Here is a 14,044-nt window from a genome sequence, read left to right as displayed (position 1 = left end):
GAAGGGCACGGGGGAGAGTTGGACCGGGACATCTTCTCGGAGGTCTCTTCCTGTTCTGGAGGGGTTTTTTCCTCCAGAGCGAGTGGAGGCTTCCCGAACTAACCCGACTTTTGTTTCAGGTCTCGGGCTGGATAGCCAGGCTACGGACTCAGCCTCAACCTGGTTACACCTGGGCCTACCTGGCACGTCACTGGAGGGACTGGCACCTCATCTCTACACCACTCCAGTGACCACTCACTCGGCAACGACAGCCACTGCAACCACTGTCACCATGTCCAGGTTTGCGCAACTCCCGGTATTGGTAGCCTCGCATCTAGATACCCAGGTCTCAGCTTCCCCTGCTGTGCAACACGCAGTACCGCTGCCGCCTGGCTTCCTGGCCCCGTTCACGTGAGCAGGCCCCGCCTACATGGTGACGTCATCCTTCCCGTACGTGACTGTCGCTGCCCCCGTTGCTGACCCTGGCTCGTCTACGACCGCAGTTCCTCGCTTCACGTTCCAGCCCGGCCCTTCGTCTGTTCCTCTCCCCATTCCATCGACTCTGGCGCGGCCTGACATGACTACCCACGCGGGAGGGGCGGCGCCTGCATTCCTGGCCCCGCCCACTTTGGTTCCTGGCTGACGCGCAGTTGCTCCCACCCAGATAAGTGCTGGCCTGAGTTCCACGGTCTCTTCCTGGGATGTGCCTTCTACTGCAGCCTCTCCTGCCGTTCCTGAATCTTCGACTGCGCCCGCCTGGTTTGGGGACTTAACAGTGATCCTGAGGCAGATGGTGAAGAAGAAGAGGTCTAGGAAGGTGTCGTCATCTTCGTCATCGTCTTTGTCTGCTGCCTCTTCTGCTTCTCCTTCCGGGGCTTCGCAGCTGAAGAAGAAGAAGCCTGCCTCCCCCCCCCCCAAGAAGCCTCACACCGATGCTTCTAAGGGTCTGCCTCCTTCCACAGGGAAGGCAGTGGGATCTCTCGTCGGCTCTTCCCAATCCTCGGATCAGGGAACCGCTGCCCTGGCCTCTGGATCAGTCGTATTGGGAGCCAAGGGCGTACAGACCAAGGTCTGCATCCCACCCCCTTCCCCCCCGCTGTGCCTAAGAAACCTCCTGCTTCGAATAAACCAAGAAAAACCCTGTAAAAATGCTTATACCTGAGTATTTTAATAGTTTTATCACAAAAAGTGCATTTAGTCATGAAAATATATGAAAATACAGTAATTAGTGAATATTTCTCAGTGAAAAATACCACGAAGGCTTTTCCACGAATGATGGCTAGATATGTTCCACAGAAAAACCCGCGAATGTGTGAGTCTGCGAACCATGAGAACGCGGGCATGGAGGTTTACCCCGGGTCTTCCTGCTGGCACCCCAGTCTGATACGGTGCCTCGGTCAGGGACCAGGGTGTGGGGGAGAGAAAGAGCCCGGGCATGCAGGTGAAACATCTGCTGGCACTCCTGTGAGTGCCAAGTCAGGTTCCAGCTCGGCCTCAGGCTTCGCCAGAGGAGAGGTGGAGAAGAGGTCCCCTACTCAGTCTTCCCAAGAGGCGTCCAGTGGACAGCACAAGCTCGCGCCAGCCAGCCGCGCGCTCGACTCCTCCCAGTCCCCGGCCACGTCCACGCGGCCAGCCTGGCTCAGGGGGAGGCGAGCGCGCGGCTCGGCTCTCGCAAGCCGCTCCGCTCTCCTCGGGTGATTGCTTCTCCTAGGCGAAAGCAGTCTCCTCGACCTGGGCTTTCGTCACCACCGCGGGTTGGTGACCACTCCTGGCCCGCTGCCTCTGTTGGTTCTACCAGCAAAGCCAGTGGGAGCGCCTGATCCTCCTCGCCTGTCCCCTCCGCCCCTTTGGCTTCTTCCAGGGGGCGCGAGTCGGACAGGAAGAACTCTGGGAGTTGTCTCCCCAGAGTTCTACCTGCGTGGGGGTGTTGAACCTGGCTCGGTCCTTGGCTCGACCAGGTCTTATGCCTGCGTGGTCCAGGAAGGATCACGGGGGTCTGCCGAGGTTCTCCCTCCTGCAGGGAGAGTAGATCGGGAGGAATGCACCCTGGAAGGACTCGAGGGTCCTCTGCCCCAGGATGCGGACACTCCTGAAATACAGAGGACTTTTGCAGAGGTTATCGCGCTGATTCGCCAGCACAATGACCTCGGGGAAGGGACCACGGCTTCTTCTGTGGATCGTCCATCGTGCCTCGAATCCTTTTGGGGACCTAAGATGGAACCCAAGGCTTTGGTGGGACTATCGTGGTTCACGCTTGCCGAGGGAGTCCTCGACCAGGCAAACAGTCTTGTGACTGGGCAAGACAGCTCACTTCGTTCGAGCCGCTCGAACAAGCTTCTTCCCCCTCCTCTGCCTCGCCAGAAGCACTTCTATACTCCAGCTGGAGGGGCGTTGCTGACCAATCAGGTTGACCCGGACCTGACTCATCTGGATCCAGGTCTGACGTTGCAACAACTTACTGGTGAGAGTATCTCCCTCTCCCAGCAAGAAGCTGCAACCCTGGAAGCCACCGCCATGGCGGCCTTCCAAGCAGTCTCCTGGCTCGATCTGTGGTCCTTCACAGTATCGAGGGTAGTTTCTTCCTCAGGCGCTATCGCACCTGGGAGGACTCCGCCTTTGGGAGACTGTGCCAGTCTGGGGGTAGGGCTATTTCCTACCTCGCCCACCAGACTGCAAACCTGTGGGCAAACCTGGTTCTGAAACGAAGAGACGCCGTTCTCTCTCGCTTTGCCAGGTCTGTAGGTCCCAAGTCAGCAATCGCCCTAGGAATGGACCATTGCTGGGTTCCTCCTCTCTCTTCCCTAGAGAGCTGGTGGACGCCGTGGTAGACAAACGCCGTGCCGATGACAGCGACTGGCTTGTCCACCAGGCAGTGGCCAAGACCTCCGGGTCTTCTCATCCCCTGCAGCCAGGCTGGCCAGGCTGGCTCCTCCCTAAGAAGTCCCAGTCTTGAAGGGGTCCCGAGGAAACACCCAGCCTTCTTCTTCCTCGAGAAGGGGGGGGTCCTTCCTGCCCTTTTCAGCCCACTTTCCAAGCCAGTAAAGGGGGCAAAGGGAAGAAGAAGAAGGGGAAACGCTAGGAGCGGCGTTCCCCGCCAAAAGCTGCTGAAGGTGGGGGGTGCCTGTCGAGCCATTGGGCAACATGGCAGCGACATGGAGCCGAGACCTGGATAGTGGATGTCCTTTGGGAGGGATATCTACTACCCTTTGAGTCTCGGCCTCCCCTCACCTACTCTCCGGTCCATCTCCAAACCTACATTCCAGGATCATCGAAGGACACCGCACTACAGCAAGAAGTGCAAGCCATGCTGAGCAGGGGTGCTGTAGAAGTCGTGTCGGACCAGTCCCCAGGCTTTTACAGCCGTGTCTTTCTCATGGAGAAAGCCTCAGGGGGATGGAGACTGGTCATAGACCTCTCTCCCCTGAACCGTTTCGTTCGCCAGACTTGGTTCATGATGGAAACAGCGCAATCCGTGCTGGCCGCCATCAGGGAGAATGACTTCTTACTTACGGTGGACCTGAAGGATGCGTATTTTCAAATACCCATTCATCCGTCCTCTCGCAAGTACCTCTGCTTTGTCCTCGGGGAGACGGTCTTCCAGTTCTGGGCACTTTGTTTCGGGCTCTTGACCGCTCCCCAGGTGTTCATGAGAGTCTTCTCTCTCATGTCAGCTTGGGCCCACTCACACGGGATATGTCTACTGAGGTATCTCGACGACTGGCTAGTCCTGGCGGGCGCTCGCTCGCAGTTGCTACAGGACAGGGATCGGCTCCTCGAGTTTTGCCAGGTTCTAGAGATCATGGTAAATCTCAAAAAGTCAGATCTCACACCCAAGCAGAGGATAAAGTACCTGGGCATGCTGATAGACACGGTGGCAGCGAAAGTCTTTCCCTCGGACTCTCGTATCAGCAAGTTCAGGCAGGCAGCACAACTGTTCCTGTCACGACAGGAGCAGCCAGCCCGGCAATGGCAAGTCGTCATCGGTCACCTGTCGTCTTTGGAGAAGCTAGTACCTCATGGGCGTCTTCACCTGCGGTCTCTTCAATGGAGACTAAAGGAGTATTGGTCCCAGTCCCAAGACCCCCAGTCCTTCCTCATCCCTCTCTCCGAGGAGGTGAGGGAGGACCTTCACTGGTGGACAGACGACAGGAACCTCTTATAGGAGTATCCCTGCATACTCCCCCTCAGGACATGCTTCTGTTCTCGGACGCATCGACCGAGGGATGGGGCCCACACCTGGAGGAGTTGCTGACTTTGGGAGTGTGGCACAGAGACGACAAGCACCTTCACATCAATATGCTGGAACTCAAGGCAGCCTTTCTGGCCCTCCAAGAGTTCCGGGATCGAGTGATGGGACACTCCGTGGTACTGATGAGCGACAATACCATGGTAGTGGCATACGACAACAAGCAGGGGGGCCTGGTGTCCCGCCAGCTTCATCAGTTGACGATGCAGGTGCACGAGTGGGCCACAACTCACTCGGTAGAGCTGTCAGCCAGGTACATTCGAGGCAAGAGGAATGTCGTTGCAGACAAGCTCAGCCGCCAGAACCAGGTGGTAGGGACCGAATGGTCCCTCCACCAGGAGATAGCGGAAAGGCTGTTCGACCTGTGGGGGCATCCAGCCATCGATCTGTTCGCCACCCGGCACAACAGAAAGCTCCAGGTCTTTTGTTGTGTCGTGCCGGACCCATGTCAGGGACGCGTTCCAGCACCTGGGGACATACGCCTTTCCTCCGTTCTGTCTGATTTGCAGAGTGATCAGCTGAACAATGATCACCCCGAATCTCAGAATGATTCTGGTGGCACCCAAATGGCCCCAGGCCGTTCGGTATCCGGACCTGCTAGCTCTCCTCTCTGAGGCGCTGAGAGAGATTCCCCCCTGGCCCAACCTGCTGCGTCAACCTCACGTAGAGCGGTTCCACCTGGCAGTGCATTCCTGTGTCTTCACGGCTGGAGGTTATCCACCATCTCTTGCGAGCAAGAGGCTTTTCGCGTCGTGCAGCAACGGAGATGGCAGGATACCTCAGATGATCCTCCGCAGCAGTATACCAGGGAAAGTGGTCCGTCTTCTGTGGTTGGTGTTGTGTCCTGTCATGGCAGGAGCAGCCAGCTCGGCAATGGCAAGTCGTCATCGGTCACTTGTCATCTTTATAGAAGCTAGTACCTCATGGGCGTCTTCACCTGCGGTCTCTCCAGTGGAGACTAAAGGAGTATTGGTCCCAGTCCCGAGACCCCCAGTCCTTCCTCATCCCTCTTTCCGAGGAGGTGAGGGAGGACCTTCGCTGGTGGTCAGACGACAGGAACCTCTTGATAGGAGTATCCCTGCATACTCCCCCTCAGGACATGTTTTTGTTTTCGGACGCATCGACCGAGGGATGGGGCGCACACCTGGAGGAGTTGCTGACTTTGGGAGTGTGGCACCGAGACGACGAGCACCTTCACATCAACATCCTGGAACTCAAGGCGGCCTTCCTGGCCCTCCAAGAGTTCCGGGATCGAGTGATGGGACACTCCGTGGTACTGATGAGCGACAATACCACGGTAGTGGCATACGACAACAAGCAGGGGGGACTGGTGTCCCACCAGCTTCATCAGTTGACGATGCAGGTGCATGAGTGGGCCGTGGCTCACTCAGTAGAGCTGTCAGCCAGGTACATTCCAGGCAAGAGGAACATCGTGGCAGACAAGCTCAGCCGCCAGAACCAGGTGGTAGGGACCGAATGGTCCCTCCATCAGGGAGTAGCGGAAAGGCTGTTCGACCTATGGGGGCGTTCAGCCATCGATCTGTTCGCCACCCGGCACAACAGAAAGCTCCAGGTCTTTTGTTCTGTCGTGCCGGACCCATGTGCCACTGCGGAGGACGCGTTCCAACACCCGTGGGACAATCTAGACGCATACGCCTTTCCCCCGTTCTGTCTGATTGGCCGAGTGATCAGCCGAGTGATGATCACCCTGAATCTCAGAATGACTCTGGTGGCACCCAAATGGCCCCAGGTCATTTGGTACCCGGACCTGCTAGCTCTCCTCTCTGAGGCGCTGAGAGAGATTCCCCCCCTGGCCCAACCTCTTGTGTCAACCTCACGCAGAGCGGTTCCACCTGGCAGTGCATTCCCGTGTCTTCATGGCTGGAGGTTATCCACCATCTCTTGCAAGCGAGAGGCTTTTCGCGCCGCGCAGCAACAGAGATGGCAGGATACCTCAGAAGATCCTCCGCAGCAGTATACCAGGGAAAGTGGTCCGTCTTCTGTGGTTGGTGTCGTCGAAGGGGTATCTCTCCGGTCGGAGCTACTGTTCAGCAGGTCGTGGACTTCCTCGTCTTCCTTCGCCGAGAGAAGCTTCTCTCTTTTTCAGCTGTGAAAGGCTACCTCGCCGCACTCGGCCTAGTCTTATGGCTGAAAGGAGTAGACATCTCCTCCTCCTTCGAGATTTCCCTAATCATGAGTATTTCTCTACTCATGAGAAGCTTCGAACGGTCTTGCCCACCCAGGGATCTCAGGCCCCCTGCATGGGATGTGACTCTCGTCCTAAGGAGCCTGACTTGTGCACCGTATGAGCCTTTACGAGAGTCGTCAGACAGGGATCTGACCCTCAAGACCGTCTTCTTGCTAGCCCTGGCATCGGCGAAGAGAGTTGGTGAAATTCACGGACTTTCCTTTGATGTTAAACACTCGAGGGGATGGGGATCAGTTACGCTTGATTTCGTCCCGGATTTCGTAGCGAAGACTCAGAACTCTTCAGTCCCTGACGCACGGTTCGAGTCTTTCACGATCCCCTCCCTAGAGGACTTTGTAGGTAATGAACCAGACGAGATGCTACTGTGTCCTGTTAGGGTGCTGCGGCGCTATCTGAAGAGGACTCGACACCTCCGGCCTGAATGTCGACAACTCTTCGTTAACACTGGCTCGACCAAGAAAGAAGTGTCCAAGAACACCATCTCTTTTTGGCTTCGTGAGACGATAAGGAGAGCGTACTCTGCTGCAGGAGAAGACGACACCGGTACGCTTCGTCTGAGAGCTCACGAGGTCCGCAGCATTGTCCGTCCCTCGCATTCCGGAAGAATGTGTCAGTGTCACAGGTGCTGAAGGCGAGGGTGTCGTCCCAGCAGACTACCTTCACCTCCTTCTACCTCCGGGATGTTGCACACAAGTCCTTGGACACTTTTTTCCTTGGGTCCTGTGGTGGCTGCTCAACAAGTTGTGTAGCTTACCCGGCTCCTCTAGCAGGACAGGTTGCATCTCGCCTAAGTTGTACGGAGTGTTGCCAATTTCTAGATCTAGAGATATTGGTTTCTAACTAGCGACTTTTTTCAGCATTTAGCGACATAGCAAAAATCTAGAGATATTTAGAAATATCTAGCGACAGTTCTAGAGAGTTTTGTATTGGTTAGATGTTTTGATAAAAATAAATATCAAATTACATAGATTTAATCACACATGAATCTTGGTTCAAAACCTAACTGTTCTCACAGAACAGTTACGTTTTGAACATGTCAAATACCTGTCCGTTTGGTAAGCAATTCTTGTGCCGTTTGTCGTCACTCAGTTAACCTGCCAGTACTAGATTGATGAGAGTCAGAGAGTTTTGCGATTTGTCGCTTCTTTTCAGTGATTTTAGTGAGCAGTTGAAAGTGGGCAAGCCGCAGTATACGCAACGTTTCCGGAAGGATGATACTTTTAAAAGCTGGCTGCTTGAGGCCCCAGGTGATAGTAAAAAGGGTTTTTGCAAACATTGTAAGTGTACCGTTTCGGCTAAAATTTGTGACTTAGAGAAACAGGAATACCAACAAACACAGAGAAGCTGAGGAACCATTCAGCACACAGAGGCAAGCTGTCCTACCATTGAAAAAAGTTGATGAATTGAAGAAAGTTGAAGAAACTCTATCCATGTTTGTAGCTGAACAGTGCTCTATTCGTGTGGTGGATCACTTAACTGAGGTGTGCAAAATATGCTTCAGTGAGAGCAAGTCTATTAGTGAATTGAAATTAAAAAGATCGAAGTGCACGGGTATAATTTGCAATGTTCTTGCACTGCACTTCATGGAAGACTTGCATGCTGATATTGGAAAGAGAAAATTTAGTCTGATAATTGATGAAAGTAATGACGTTACTACCTCAATGATGCTGGGAATTTTCATTAGGTATTACTCTAGTTCGCTGAAGCGTATTGTTGTTATATTTTTCGATTTAGTTGAACTAAAAGAATGTAATGCAGAGTCAGTATGTGAAGCAATCAAAATGTCACTCCATAACAACGGCTTAGTAATGCAGAATCTGCTGGCACTTGGAACAGATAACGCATCGGTAATAACAGGTATTAATAATGGAGTATTTGCAAGACTGAAAGCCGAAATACCCCACCTGCAGCTAATTAGATGCATATGTCACTCAATTCAATTAGCTGTTTAACATGCTGCACGTGAAACATTGCCACGGAACTTAGAGTTCATGATTAAAGAGACATATAACTGGTTTTCCCAGTCATTTGTACGCCAAGAGAAATACAAACTATTGTTTGAAACCATCAATGATGGTTTACCACCTCTGAAATTAGTGCAGTTGAGCCAGACTAGATGGTTATCTATCAAGCGTGCTGTGGTGAGAATCCTGAAACAATGGACCGAGCTTAAAACACATTTCCAATTAGCAAGATTAGAAGAAAGATGTTACACAGCAGAGCTCTTATACTCAATGTTCAATGACAAACAGAATTATGCAATTCTTCTTTTTATCAAAGCGATACTTGGCGAGGTGCAAGCTGTCAATAAGAATTTTGAAGCGGAAATGCAGGACCCAACAAAATTGCTGAGAGATTGATTCATTAGGAGCAAAGATGTTAATCCCAGGAAAGAAAGTTATGCATTGCAAAGTGATTGAAGAACATTTGGATCCAAAACCTTACTTGGGTTTTGAGTTTGAAAAGGAGTTGCCTGAGGGCAAATTTTCCTCTACGGATGAAAGTTATGTACGAGAGAGATGCACAAAGTTTGTCGTTGAATTGGTAAAGCAGCTCCGTCAACGCCTACCTGACAATATTCGCGTATTGCAATCGGTCTCACTTTTGAGTGTTGATGAATGCTTGAAGCCCAATAAATCTGATATAATTGAGGTGGCAAAATCATTTACAGATGATGCAAGCTCCCTTACTCAAATAGATTTCCAGTGGAAGAAACTTCATCATGTGGTTTGGACAGAAACATCAAGTACGCTAAATTTCTGGTCAGAAGTAGCACACTACAGAGATGCGTCAGGTGAAAATCCATACCAACATCTGTCTGAAATGGCTCTCTCTCTCTCTCTCTCTCTGCATTATCTTTACCACACTCTAACGTTGACGTAGAGCGCACATTTAGCAATATGAATTTGGTGAAGTCAAAGTTGCGAAATAAAATGAAACACTCAAAGCAATTCTTGTCACAAAGTATGGGTTAAAAAGATATAATACCTGTTGTTCAAAATACACATTACCAAATGATATTCTTAGAAAAATTGGTACACTGGAGACATACGGCACTTTGGATCAAGCAGCCACATCAAAAGCTTCAATCAGTCTGCCTCTTAGTGCAATTGATGACTTTGAGGAGGAAGACTGGAATGCAGTGATAATTGAGTAATCGGTAAGTGTGCTTATTAAAAACTACACATCATTATTCAATCGGAGAGTAGATGTTCATATAGTAAAAGTTAGACAGCCCGTAACCTTCTTAAATTAATCAATGCTTCATTAAGATTTTTATTCTTATTAATGCAGCATTCTTCATATATAACACAGTATAAGAGGTCCAACTTCATTTATTATAGTATGCATACATATATAAGGTGCACTTAACACACACACATAAATATCATATATACTGAAATGCTTTCTTCGGAAAAAAATAATTGTTCACGCTACATTTTACATATTTAACAGTATCACATCTCTATACCAGTACAGTGAATTTCAAAGACGTAAAAAAAAAAGTTAGTACAGGCAGTCCCCGGTTTACGACGGTGGTTCCGTTCTTGCGCCACGTCATAAACCGGAACGACGGCATACGACGCCAGAAAAATGTATAAAAATTTGAAACAAAAGTTATGAAAGCCTTACTTTTAATCCTGCATGTTGTTTCTTGATGTTTTACCTACATTTTGATGTGGTGTGTATCCAAAACTGGTGGTTCTGGAATGTAAAAATTTACAATTTACTACAAAGTACAGTATGTAGTAGTGCACTGTACAGTAATTGAAAAATCCTGTGTGCAGTAAAGTATAGAGTACTGTACATATACTGCACAAAAGTAAAATACAACATGTTATACAGTAACACAGGTGTACAGTACACTGTACTGTACTGTAATTTATACCAAAGAATTTATAAAAGATAAAAAAAAGTGAATTCCTTACTTTTATTTTGGAAACCCCGTGCTTCTTAACCTTGGAAAAATGGTGTGGCCTCATGATTCAGGGGGATTCTGGAATGTAAAAATTTAGTATCAGTGTACATATAATATTGTACAGTAGTCCTGCATGCAACAAAGTACTGTATAAATACAGTACAGTCAGTATTTTACAGTAGAATAATAAATAAATAAAAATTATAAAGAGTTAGGAATTCCTTACTTAATTTCAGAGATTGTCAAAGCTGTTACAACCGCAGGCTAGGTTGGGGGAGATGGAGATTGTGTGTGTGGGAAGCCTGCAATGATAAGGATAAAATTACTGCAGAGTATATACTGTATGTGTTACACTGTTCTGTATCAGTTCAGGTATTTCACAAACCTATGCTCAACAGTACAAAATAAAAATATGAATTCCTTACCTAATTTCAGTGATTTTTAGAAGATGGAGGCAAGGGTGAGGGAGCTCTAGTAAAGGTGCTGGGCAGTCTGGAATATTAGAATGAAACTGTTACTTTATATTTATCAAATGTATATACTGTACATATGACAATTTGTAACATTAAAAACAGTTAAGAATTCCATACCTTTAGTGATTTGAAAGATGTAGGCTACATGAGGAAGGTTATGTACAGTTACAGTAGAGGTCAGGGTAAAGGTGCATGTCAGTCTGGAATGATAATGTACATGATAAAGATTAGAATAAAGTACTTCTGTGGATTTCATAAACAGTACACTATTTTATAAAATGTATAACAATTTATAAAATAGAAAGTGTTGTTCTTACCAAATTCTAGTGGTTGGCTTGCTTACTGGGATGGGCATATGGTAGATGAGAACAGGGGGGCTATGGTGTGGCATCTGCAGGAGTCTGCAATGAAAAGATAAAATGATACTGTACACAGTAGTACTGTACTGTATAAGTATAATAACACAATTTAAAACAATGTAGGCTAATAGAAATTTCTAAAAAGTGAAGAATTCCTTACCTGGTGGACATGAAATGGGTGCAGGTGAATTTGGAGTTGAGCAGGGACCTGTCATTTGTGGAATGATACAAGATATAAATTACCGTACAGTACTGTACTGTAGTATGTGGGTATGTATGCAATAAGCTATACAGTTTTATAAAGTGATTTGAAAGAAAAAAAAAGTCATGAAATCCTTACCTGATGGGGCTGGAGAGGGGATAAGGTCAGCTGAGTTGGGCCAGGAGGAGGCTGTAACATATGGATCTGGAATGATAATGATTATGTAAAGTTACAGCACATACTAAAGCAATACTGTACAGGTGGGTGAAGTGCAGTACACTTTTTGTAACATTTATAACAATTTATAAAACATTGAAAAAAAAAAGTTAAGAATTCCTTACATGATGAAGTTGGAGAGGAGACAGGAGGTCCCGTAGCTTCAAAACCCTGGAATTCTTCAGGGGAGTCAGGACTGTCATCACTACCAAAGAGATCTGGAATGACACATAATGAAAAAAATTAGGTTATGCGATAGTAAATATAAAATTTTTACCATATGTATAGTATGTACAAATGATTTCATGCATGAAAATTATAAAAATGAAACACTTAGGAATTCCTTACCTGATGGAGCTGGAAAAGCTGCTGGGGAGGTTACTACAGGTACAGGTTCAGGCTCAGGTTCTGAATCATAGTTGGGTAGAGGTTCTGGGGAATCTGGATTAGGAGTCACTTCTGCAATGATACAAATGATAAAATTTATTGGGTTATGCTGTGTATGTACAGTATGTAAATATAAATTGCAGTAACATTTTTATAAATCTTGTTACAATTTATAACAATTTATATTACAGCAGTTAATAAAAATAAAGTTGAGAAATCCTTACCTAAACTAGGAGTGGCAGGTGGTGCTGGAGACTTCTTCATGAAGAAAGAGTCTAGCCTAGACTGCACTTTCTTCTTCAGCTGCTTCTCCTTCAGTGTCTCCTTGTAGCATGTAGTAAGATCCAGCATCCCTCTGCGAATCCTCTCAAACCTGGCAATGTTAGGGTCCTCACCCTCAAATGCTGCCAAACATTTCTCCAGGTGAGCAAAACCCTCTGTCAAACCCTTGACAGTTAATGCCCTGACCTTTGGTTGTGGTGCCTCTTCCTCCTCCTCGATCATCTGCTTCTCCAGCTCAATGAGGTCCTCTGATGACAATTCCTCTCCGTGGGATGCCAGCAGCTCGGCGACATCCTCAGCTTCCAAGTCCAGTTTCAGCCTCTTGCTTAGCCCAACAATTTTCCTTGTCACAGCCTCAACATCTGCCTGCCCCTCAAAACTATTCACAAACTGCGGACACAGTTTCTTCCAGGCACCATTCAGAGTCGTCACTTTTATTTCGTCCCAAGCACGTGCAATGTTCGTCACAGCATCTGCAATGTTGTAGCCCTTCCAAAAATCTTTCAGAGTCCACTCCTTGTTACCTTCAACGGCCCGTAAAGCAGCGCGTATTGTCCTCCTCAGGTAGTAAACCTTGAAGTTAGCAATGACTCCCTGGTCCATCGGCTGTATGAGGGATGTAGTATTTGGTGGTAGATACACCACCTTCACATTAGGGTGCATATTACTGAGATTAGCCGGGTGACCAGGGGCATTGTCTAGGACAAGCAGGACCTTAAAAGGCAGACCCTTCGAGGCACAATACCTTTCCACTGCTAGCACAAAGTGGTCATTGAACCAGTCCTCGAAGACCATCAAGGTAACCCAAGCTTTCTTGTTGGACTTCCAAATGACGGGGAGTTGACTCTTGAAATGCCCTTAAAAGCCCTGGGATTTTCTGCCAAGTACACTAGCAAGGGCTTAACCTTCAAATCGCCCCTAGCATTTGCCCCAAAGAGTAAAGTCAGCCTCTCCTTACCAGCTTTATGGCCTGGTGCTGACCTCTCCTCCTTGGAAATGTATGTACGATTTGGCATTCTTTTCCAAAATAACCCTGTCTCATCTACATTAAATACCTGGTCAGCAGTGTAACCACCTTCCCTAATTATCTCAGCCAAACCACTAGGGAAACTTTCTGCTGCTACGCCATCAGCGCTAGCAGCTTCACCTTGCAACTTCACATTGTGCAAATTTGCACTACCCTTGAAGCGATTAAACCAACCTCTACTGGCGGAAAATTCTTCACTAGCACTGCCTTCCCCACTCTTCTTCACCACTGCCGCATGCAGCTCCCTAGCCTTTTCTTGAATCACACTCAGGCTCACTGGAACACGCCGTTGGTTCTGGTCTTCCAGCCAGATCAACAATAACTTCTCCATCTCCACTACGTTCTGGCTACGTTGCTTCACGTTAATCACCGTTGCCTTCATTGGTGCAGCCTCTTGCGCATGTTTCAGAATACGCTGCTTGTCCTTCACTATGGTAACAACCGTCGTTCTACTAAGGCCCAAGGCACGGCCTATCTCGGCGTTACTCTCACCCTTCTCCGAACGCTTAATTACGTCGTACTTGACTTCCATGGTGATGCTTTTCCTCGGCTTCTTGGATGCACTAGCATCAGATGATGAATTCTGCCGTTTTGGAGCTATAGTGAAGGCACAATTCACGAAAAAACTGCTGCTAAAGAAAAGCAACAATGAGGCAACATACCTAGCTCAGCGGAGGCAAACACGTGAGTGAGGTAAAGGTTGTTTGGTATTGTTACGCGCGCCTGCGTGTTCGACCCAGGAAGG

At 48.4% G+C, this 14,044-nt stretch overlaps 1 protein-coding gene across 1 annotated transcript; it reads right to left on the bottom strand.

The window, feature by feature from the left end:
* Positions 1 to 10,388: 10,388 nt before the first annotated feature.
* LOC136825555 (tigger transposable element-derived protein 1-like) lies at positions 10,389 to 13,831 on the bottom strand. The gene is made up of 8 exons (XM_067082139.1): positions 13,420 to 13,831; positions 12,599 to 12,970; positions 12,215 to 12,394; positions 11,952 to 12,062; positions 11,729 to 11,821; positions 11,526 to 11,591; positions 10,779 to 10,845; positions 10,389 to 10,431 (listed from the first exon to the last, which is right to left on the bottom strand). Exons 1-8 carry the CDS (start codon positions 13,829 to 13,831, stop codon positions 10,389 to 10,391), a joined length of 1,344 nt encoding a protein of 447 aa, XP_066938240.1.
* Positions 13,832 to 14,044: the final 213 nt, after the last annotated feature.

Source organism: Macrobrachium rosenbergii, chromosome 38, assembly GCF_040412425.1.
Source record: "Macrobrachium rosenbergii isolate ZJJX-2024 chromosome 38, ASM4041242v1, whole genome shotgun sequence".
Classification (NCBI taxonomy): Eukaryota; Metazoa; Arthropoda; class Malacostraca; order Decapoda; family Palaemonidae; genus Macrobrachium; species Macrobrachium rosenbergii.
The sequence above is the reverse complement of the archived record's forward strand: the minus strand, read 5'-3'. Positions and strand labels throughout refer to the sequence as shown.